The sequence below is a fragment of the Pan paniscus genome, chromosome 23 (assembly GCF_029289425.2).
Source record: "Pan paniscus chromosome 23, NHGRI_mPanPan1-v2.0_pri, whole genome shotgun sequence".
Lineage (NCBI taxonomy): Eukaryota > Metazoa > Chordata > Mammalia > Primates > Hominidae > Pan > Pan paniscus.
Genome location: NC_085927.1, coordinates 49,816,080 through 49,826,205, shown reverse-complemented (window position 1 = coordinate 49,826,205; position 10,126 = coordinate 49,816,080). Strand labels below are relative to the sequence as shown.

At 47.7% G+C, this 10,126-nt stretch overlaps 1 protein-coding gene across 13 annotated transcripts in view; it reads right to left on the bottom strand.

Moving 5' to 3' along the window:
- The window catches only part of GRAP2 (GRB2 related adaptor protein 2), an 85,993-nt gene continuing 75,867 nt past the window's right edge, over positions 1–10,126 (bottom strand). For all 13 annotated transcript variants that reach the window (XM_055106080.2, XM_034948640.3, XM_055106086.2 and 10 more), the window contains one exon: positions 1–9,058. In XM_055106080.2, the coding sequence (XP_054962055.2) occupies positions 8,879–9,058 (180 nt within the window). In that variant the 3' untranslated portion in view covers positions 1–8,878. The remainder of the gene's footprint in view (positions 9,059–10,126) is intronic.

Sequence of the window (10,126 nt, the reverse complement as noted above, 5' to 3'; positions counted from 1 at the left end):
TGTTAAGCCAGCCAATAGCTGTCTTGTCTCTGGACTTCTTGTGATGGGAAATCATGAGCCTCTTGTTGCTCTAGAGCCTTTTGGTCAGGCCTCTGTTTTTTTCGTCTCCAGCTCACTCACTTTGCACTTGTCTGAGTGGGCCACTTAATAGAGATGCCTTGACAAGTCTTGGTATTAAAGGTAAAGCACCCAAAGAAAACAAATGTCCCATATCTTTGATTTACTGACTAAATCAAAGATGGGACTCCCTGATCCTTTATCTCCTCAGTTGGAATTGAAATCCGACTAGCAGCTGCATGCCCAGCTCTTGCAGGTCTGAATAGACTTCTCCCTAAAGAGCCTGATGGCGTCCCTGGTATTCCCAGCATCTGGCACATTTCATTCATTCATTCATTCACTCATTCACTCACTCACTCATGCGGTGGTGTGCTGGGGCTGGCTCCTATCTGCCCATGAAAAACAATTGTGTACATCTCTTCCCAACTCTGGATTCAGTGATGTCATGTTGGTAGCCTGAAATCTGCCATGGTGGGAGTTGTTCTTTTTTAAGTAGACTTTTTTTTTTTTTCAGCAGTTTTAGGATCACAGCAAAATGGAACAGAAGACACAGGGAGTTCCCAAATACCCCCTGTCCCCACACACGCACAGCCTCCCTCACTGTCAACATCCTCCAGCAGAGTGATATATTTGTTACAATTGTTGAGCCTACATTGACACACCATAATCACCCGAAATGCGTAGTTTACATTAGGGTTCACTCTTCCTGTTGTGCATCCTATGGGTTTTGAAAAATGTGTCATGCCATGTGTCTATTGTTGTGGCATCACACAGAGGAGTTTCACTGCCCTAAAAATCCTCTGGGCTCTGCGTATTCATGCCTCCCACCCTCAACCCTTCCAACCACTGATCTTTTTACTGCCTCTCTAGTTTTTCCTTTTCCAGCATGCCATGTAGTTGAAATGGTACAGTGTGTAGCCTTTTCATATTGGCTTATTTCACATAGTAATATGCATTTAAGGGTTGGGTGCAGCGTCGCATGCCTGTAATACCATCACTTTGGGAGGCTGAGGTGGGCAGATCACCTTAGGTCAGGAGTTCAAAACCAGTCTGGCCAACATGGTGAAACCCCGTCTCTACTAAAAAAAAAAAAAAAATTCAGCCAAGCGTGGTGATGGGCGCCTGTAATCCCAGCTACTTGGGAGGCAGAGGCAGGAGAATTGCTTGAACCAGGGAGGTGGAGGTTGCAGTGAGCTGAGATTACACCACTGCACTCCAGCCTGGGTGACAGAGTGAAACTCCATCTTAATAATAATAATAATAATAATAATAATATGCATTTAAGGGTTTTCGTCTTTTCATAGCTTGGTAGCTTATTTCTTTCTGAATACTATTCTATTGTCTGGAGGTACCACAGTTTATTTATTCATTGACCTATTGTAGGACATTTTGGCTTCTTCTAAGTTTTGGCAATTATGAATAAAGCCACTATAAATATCCATGTCCAGGTCTTTGTGTGGATGTTTTCAGCACCTTTCAGTAAATACCAAGGAGTGTGAATGCTGGATCCTATGACCAGCCTAAGTTTAGTTTTGCAAGAAACCATCGAACTCTCTTCCAAAGTGGCTGTACCATTTTGCCTTCCCACCATCAATGAATGAGAGTTCCTGTTGTTTCACATCATCACCAGCATATGGTGTTGTCAGTATTATAGATATGGGGCATTCTTATAGGTGTGTGGTGATATTTCATTGTTTTAATTTGTATTTTCCTAATGACATATGTTATTGAGCATCTTTTTATCTCCTCACTTGCCATCTATATCTTCTTCCATGAGCTGTCCATGTCTTTTGCCCATTTTTAAATTGGGTTGTTCATTTTCTAATTGTGGAGTTTTTTTGTTGTTGTTGGTTTTTTTTGTTTCTTTTCTTTTCTTTTTTTTTTGAGATGGAGTCTTGCTCTGTTGCCCAGGCTAGAGCGAAGTGGCAGGAACTTGGCTCACTGCAACCTCCACCTCCCGGGTTCAAACAATTTTCCTGCGTCAGCCTCCCAAGTAGCTGGGATTACAGGTGCCCGCCATCAAACCCGGCTAATTTTTGTATTTTTAGTAGAGACGGGATTTCACCATCTTGGCCAGGCTGGTCTCAAACTCCTGACCTCATGATCCACCTGCCTCGGCCTCCCAAAGTGCTGGGATTACAGGCGTGAGCCACTGTGCCCTGCCTATTGTTGAGTTTTAAGAGTTCTTTGTGTATCATAGTCCTTTATCAGATATGTCTTCTGTACATATTTTCTCCTGGTCTGTGACTTGTCTTCTCATTCTCTTGGCATATGGTGGGAGTGTTTACACCATAGAATTGGCAAATACTACAAGTTAGGGCTTCTTCTTAGAGAGAGCCAATTATTAAATCTTTACCAGCACGTCACTGCATCTAGGCATCAACCATTTATTGACTGCACTGCTTATCTTTGACCTAAAAAAGATTTGGTCTAGCAGAGGAGGCAGATCAGTGAATCACTGACAATGGTGTTCTGAGTATTGGGATAGAGGGAGAACAAGGTTACTACAGGAACATAAGTGGGGGTTGGGGGACAGGGGCACTTACATCAACCATAATATTGGGATGGTTTCCCAGTGGAGACCTTGAGCCCTGAGCTAATGATTTCAAAGTAAGTAACAGTTGTCTGGACCCACGCTGCCCAATAAGGCAGCTCTTTGCCACATGTGGCAATTTCAGTCATTTATACCAGGTATATTTCAAGTATTCAATAGCCACATGTGGCTAGTGGCTACCACATTGGATGGAGCAGATACAGAGCTTTTCCCTCATCACAGAAAGTCCTAATAGACAGCCCTTGTCTAGACAAAACAGTGGGAGAAAGCATTCCAGGCAAAAAGAACAGAATGTAGGAGACCAGAGGTCTTAGAAAACATGCCTCATTCTGGGAACCACAGATAGTTCTAAGGGACTGAAGTAAAGGGTGTTTGGGACTGGAGAGGTAGAAGATATGGCTGAACGAACAAGGCAGCAGGCAGATCACAAAAGGCCTTTAGTGCGAAGCTAAGGAGGTTAAACTCCAGCCTGAAGACTATGGAGAACCCAAAGATTTGAGCAGGAGCTTGGTATCATCAGCCTGTCTGCGAATAAGATCTCCCTGACTGCGTTGGAGGCTGTATTACAGGGTGCCAGCCAGGAAGGCAGGGAGACGAGTGCTGAGACTATTGCAGTCATCAGGGAAAGAAGTGAGAGAGGTTTGAAGTAAGGCAGTGGCTGTGGAATGGGTGCAGAGAAGGGACAGAGTTGAGAGAATGTGAAGGACCCGATGGCTGATTGTGTCTGACCCTGAAGAGGTGCTTTGTAAATATTTGTTGACTTAATGAATGAATTACAGCAAAACTTAAAACAATAGAAGTGAGTGCACAGCTACTAGGCTTCTAGGTAGTATCTACTGCACAAACGGTGTGGTGCAGAGGACACCCTTGCCTTGGTATGGACAGGCTGAAGTGTTGACTTTAGACTAAGAAAACAGCAAATATTTTGACCATGCTAATCAGTCCCCAGTGTGGGCTGTTGTGTTTCAGGTTAGCTGGGAGCTAACGATGGCATGTAGGTACATTCCCCTTCTTTTGAGCTCAAGGAGAAAGAGGCAACAGGGAAGAGTGAGAAGAGAGAGACGGAGGGAAGGGTTGGTATCCCTTGTTCTGTCTGATGGAGGGAGGGCTCGGCTGAGAAGAGAGCCAGCTGTGCTCATGGAAGATGCTGAGGGAGCCAGAGTCCAAGCAGTGCCTCAGAATTGGGCACAGGCTGGCCATTCTCCCCTCTACCTCTTCCCCAATCTCCTTGTCATGTGGACTGCAGGGCAGATTTGGTGTCCTGAAGGATTGGGTCAATTCACCAGCAGATAAATGTGGTGCATAGTGGATCCGCAGCATCTGGGAAGGCATTGTCAGCAGAGGATGCGTGGGGCAACAGAACACTGGAAGCAGAGTAGGAAGCATGAGTATACTGGTGCCTAAACACGTGAGAGATAACAGCCTCCCTCTCTTGGCCTCTCAGAAGTTAACTGGAGGAGAATCCGAAGACAGTGGCTAAAGCTACTGGAACCTGGACATCACTGTAAATATGACCTTGTTTGCATCTACATGTCTGTTAGGCCCAAGACAGTTGAGTTACAAAATGAGTAAACAAATGAGATGAAGCAGGTCCAATAATTCCTTCATTAGAAAAATATTTACTGAGCCTCTGTGTGCCTTGCATAGTGCTAGATGCTGGGTGTACAATGGTTTACAAAACAGAGGTGACCCCTGCTCCGTGGAGCTTACAGCTCCAAGTTCACTTGAACTTGGGAGGCAGAGGCTGCAGTGAGCTGTAATAGCCATGCAGCTCAGTCTGGCACCATCACCTGTGTACGTGCTATTCAGGAAAAGCACAGGACTCATAAGACCATCTTAGGGGAAGGATTATTTTAGATTAGAGGGCAGAGGAGGACTGTTTGGAAGTGACATTTAAACCCAGACCTGGGCCAGGCATGGTGGCTCACACCTGTATTCCCATCACTTTGGGAAGCCAGGGTGAGTGGATCACCTGAGGTCAGGAGTTCAAGACCACCCTGGCCAACATGGTGAAACCCTGTCTCTACCAAAAATGCAAAAATTAGCCAGGCGTGGTGACATGACCCTGTAATCCCAGCTACTCGGGAGGCTGAGGTGGGAGAATCACTTGAACTTGGGAGGCAGAGGCTGCAGTGAGCTGAGACTGTGCCACTGCACTCCAGCCTGGGCAATAGAGCCAGACCCCATCTCAAAACAAAAACAAAAACAAAAACAAAAAACAAAAAACAGAAAACAAAAAACCAACCCAGAACTGGAGATGAACAACAGTTAGCAGGGTTAGCAGGGGATGTGCCTCCAGGTAGCAAGAATGGCAAGTGTGAAAGGTTTGGGGACAAATCCTTGGCCATTTGGAGGCTGAAAGGCCAGTGGGGCAGGAGCATAAAAGCAAGGGGCAGGGGAGGCAGAAGAGGAGGCTGAGGAGGGAGGCAGGGGCCAGACTTCACAGGGCCACATTAGGACTTTGGACTTAAGCCTAAATCCAGTGGGAAGGGGAGTGATGTGATCAGATTTATTTTTACAAAGATCACTTTGGCATCTGTGTGGAGGACCAGATTACGGGAGAGAATGCAGGGAGAAAGGTATGAAAGCTGACAGTTGCCAAAGGAAGAGATGATGGTGGCATGGCCAAGGTGATGGAGTAAAGTGGAGGAACTGAGGAGGCATTTTTTAAAAAGAATTGAGACAATCAAGGTTTTTCTCACACCCTTGCCTTGGTATAGACGGGCTGGAATGTTGGCTTAGACAAGGCAAACAGTAAATATTTTGGCCATGCTAATCTGTCCCGAGTGTGGGCTGTTGTGTTTTAGGTTAGCTGGGAGCACAGTCCCCTGCCTCAACCAGGGCCACATCTGACCAGAGTCAATTTTATGACTAAAGATTTCCTGACAAAGCTTTTACAACTTCTGCAATCTCTGCTGATGTTTAAAATAATTACTATTAGGAAATAGTAATTATTATAGGAAATTCCTGTTTGCATTTCATCTGCATTCCTCTCACATTACATTTTTTTAATTCTAGAGATAAGGATGCTAAAATAATAAGTCACCTGGGTAGCCAAATATGAATGACGTCATAATGACCGTTCTGAATTGCATCTGTCCCAAAGCCAAAGTGACCTATTCGTTAGCAGCGAAGAAAAAATGGCCAAATATCCTCAGAAGAAGAGCCCAATTAGAGTTGTGCTCACTGCTAAGTTCTTTGCCTTTGCTCCTTAACATGTGGACCTAGCAACAGCACCCAGTAGCTTGTTAGAAATTCAGGACCAAGTTGGAAGCTGCATTTCAACACGGTCCCCAGGCAATTCGTAGGCACTTTAAATTTTGAGAAGCACCATGGTTAGATCACCCTAGGGCCATCTAAAAGTGGGTGGGCAGTGGCAGGTGCCAGATATTTGAAATGCGGTGAGGCACAGCAAGTGGTTAGGAAAACCCAACAACTGGTCCAACAGGAACTGGCTTTTCTCTGGAAGCTTCAAGTTCCCAAGTCACATAGAGTGTTGCAGCCAAACTCGGGGACAATGTGTTTGTTGGCTGCTGGTTCTGTGGCTGGTGAGAGGAGCTGGCTCGACCCTCCTCTGGTGCTGAAATGCTGTCAGGTAGAAACTAGGGCCCGTGGGGACACATGCAGAGGGGCTCCCCCTGGCAGCACCAGAGGCTGAGGGGGGTTGAGCTCTCTTTCCCCCTCCCCTCGATAATGTGGACAGTTTGGTTCTTGTCCTCTTTACCTGGCCGCTAAGAGCCCTCATTCCTTGTAGGTGGTTTGGGTGACTTTCCCGCTTCCTTCTGAATGGAGGCTGATGAGCAAGGGAAAGATGCTTTGGCATCTCAGTACAAAATACTCTTCAGTAGCTTTTGCTACAACAGAACACCGAGCTCCAGGGGTTCTGAAAGCTCTGCTCATACCGCCTGCCTACGGGGTCAGCTCCTGCAGGCCGATGACCCCTGTCACCCCTTGGTCTCGTTCTCACTCTCTACCTGAGGGGTATGCAACGCAGACACCAGACACGGCCTGGCCAAACAAAGACACTTTGTTTTATTACTGCTTTCTTGAGAAGTCTTTCAAGGCACAAAATCTCCACCAGAATCGAATCACATACCTCCGTCTAACTAGAGCTGGTCCTCCCACATCATCAGACAACTGGATGAAGTTTGTGGGCTGTTTAAAGCATATGGTTTGTAAATACTGTAAAATCAAACATTACTTATGGCTTTTATTTACTGCAGCATTTCACATTACCTAGCACCAAAATAGCTGAGGAGGTCTTCTCTGCCTTTGTTCTTTCTCCTGTTCTTTTTCTTATGCTTCTTTGCTCCCTGCCTTCCGCAGCAGCAGTTTCTCTGCTCTGATTCTTCCTCTCCCCACTGCCCGGCCCTCCTCCTGCACCATCTGCCCACCAACTCCACACCGCTCTCTTCCCTGGCCCCACTCACCCTCTCCCTTTCCTCCCCCTGTGCCTCTCACGCTGCCCCTTGATCCTCCTGGATGTCTTAGCTACCTTTCCCTCTCCCTGCTTTCACTTCCAAAAGCTGCAGGTGCTCCTTACTCACACTCGACTCCCTCCTGCCTCCACCAGGCTATTTTCTTTTCCCTCCCAATACCCACCACAGAGTTCCTTTTTTCCTCTTTCCTCTAAAGGAAACATGGGGATCAGAGAACTGTAGAATCACAGTCACAAGGGACACTGCTTGTGCTACACTGGCAGTTACTTCTGAGTCAGAAAATCTTTCTTCTCCGATCACCTTCAATAATGGCTGCCCCCAACCCCATCCCTCCTTAGAGCAAGAGAGGTTGGGGAAGAGAAAACTTCCAGGCTCCCTCACCAACACTTTCACCCCCTTTCCTGTCTCAGCACACACACAGACACACAGATGCATGCACGCACATGTCCACACATGCAGGAATGCACACATATGCATACACAAGCACACATGTATACACACAGGAGTGCACAAATATGTGCGTGCAAGCACACATGTGCACACCTGCAGGGTTACACACCCACACCCACAAACTCCGAGTGCACTTGGTGCAGAACGGGTTTGCACCCGGCCTCCCCTAAGGCCCTGAGCTTCCTCTCTACTGTCTCCTTCGCCCCTGGCCAGGCTGACCTGTGCTGTGCACCTCCAGGGTGAGCACTTGGACACATGATTCTAGCGTGAGGGGATGGAGAGCGACAGCCATGGTGGGGTTCCTTGCTCCAGGTGCAACTCTTGGGCAGCAGGAGGACAGCAGTGGTCAGACTGAACAGGAAGCTGGTGTCAAAGCCAGCTTCCACCTGGGGTCATGTTTAGTCAATCAATTCATAGTCAGGCTCCTATCATCAAGTGGGCTTCTTTCCATGCCACTGGGCAAGGCATCTTCAAAAGAGAAAATCAAGAGGGAAAATGAACAGAGCCCTGAAGACACACCCTTGTAACCATAAAACAATGACTGTAAAATTCAGCATTCTCAGCTAGAGCTTTTCAAGCACTTTACAGAATGTAGGATGCTATTTCCTTCATAGCTGGGGAAACAGAGGTTCCACTGAGTAAGCTGCTTGGGGATTGTGGAAAATCCCTCGATTTCCCAGTACTTGGCTCCTCACATTGGAACATTCATTTGAAAGACCCAAGGAATATTAATTTGAACAGAGATGAATGTCTCAGCTAGGTGTTGACTAGGAGGCCAGCCTTGCACAGGCAGGGTCTCTCCAACCCTGTCCTGCCTTCACATCCCCGCTCAGACTCGCTTGGCTGCCCGCAGCACTGGGCTGCACCTTAATTCCTAATGCAACAGTGCCCACCCCTTGGAGAACAGGAGGAGAGCTGCTCTGCAAGCCCTCCAGGTGAGCGGGGCTTGCAGGTCAGCTAGAACGTGCCCCACCAAGTTCAACCCCACCCTGTTGTTCTGTGTCCAGTGCCGAGGTGTGGTCTCTGCTTAGTTGTTCTCCGTGAAAATTCCCAAGACAAGGAGGAAGCAGTGACAGCTGAAGGCCAGGACAAAACTCCATTTCATTTCCCTGCCCCCCTCCCAACTCCCCCACTGCCTTCCACACACCCCTGAGGGGGGCAGAAAAGCAAGTGTCAATATTATTCTCCACCTGAGTTCCCTTTTGCATCAACTAATTACCAGCCCAATTGCCAATAAATTACTAGTATAAAAAGTTGTGTGTGTACACAGGCAGATGTAGATAGATGTATGTATGTATAGTCATGGAGTCCAGCCTTTTTTCCTTGCCCTCTTTCTTGTGGGCAGCTCCAGACAAAAAGCTTCTGTCCCCTGAAGAGTTCATCGGGTCATGGGTGCCACGTAGTTGGCAGGGAAGAGGCCCAACTTGTTGTGCAGGCGGCCGGTCCACCAGGATGGGTTGGAGCTATCCAGGACCTCCACCACCTCCCCGCTGTGGAACCCCAGCTCGTCATCCTCCAGGGCCTCAAAGTCATACAGCGCCCGGGCCCACCGCACTCGCTGTTGGGGGAAGCACAGAAGAGGCTCTGCTGAGCTGTGGGCTGGGCAGGCAGGGGAGGGTCTGCTGGCTCCTCCTACCACATCCAAGTCTTTGAGAGCAACATTCCCTGAAGGCTGACCCCTCTGCAGCTTAAAAAAAATTTTTTTTTGTAGAGATGGGGTCTTGCTATGTTGCTCAGGCTGGTTTTGAACCCTTGGCCTCAAGCAGTCCTCCTGCCTTGGCCTCCCAAGTAGCTGGAACTACAGGTGTGAGCCACCATGCCCGGCTACCCTGCTGCAGTTTAAATCAGATACCTATGCACAGGCCTGAGCAAGAAGTTCCCAGAACGCACCAGCGTCACTCTGGAGACCCAGGACTTTTATCAACAGATGTTATTGTCCAAAGCCCCAATAGACTCCCTGAGAACCACTCTCTCCACATCAATAGGTGGTATTTTTATCTTGAGTGACAAACAGAAGGGCAACATGCCCCAAACAACAGCCCTTGGTGTTAGGGCAATCAAGTCACAAGTCAGGATGGATCACAGGCCAGGCACGGTGGCTCATGCCTGTAATCCCAGCACTGTGGGAGGCTGAGGTAGGAGGATTGCTTGAGCCCAGGAGTTCCAGACCAGCCTGGGCAATATAGCAAGAGCTTATCGCTACAAATAATATACCTAGCTACTTGGGAAGCAGAGGCAGGAGGATCGCTTGAGCCTAGGAGTTTGAATCTGCAGTGAGCCATGATTGTGCCACTGCACTTGAGCCTGGGAGACAGAGTGAGACCCTGTCTCAAAAAACAACAAAAAAAGATGCAATGATAAAGGCAATGGTAAAGGGCTATGATAAAGATGATAAAGAACTAGAACTGAGAACTATGAGAACAGGGAAGGCCTGGCACCAGACTGAGATCAACAGACTGGACGGTGCTGGCTCAGCCCCAGGCCTCCCCAAACATTCCATCACCTCTCGTTGATCTGTGTGTGCATTTTTGTTTTGTTTTGTTTTGTTTTTTGAGACGGAGTTTCGCTCTTGTTGCCCAGGATGGAGTAAAATGGCGCAATCTCGGCTCACTGCAACCTCTGCCTC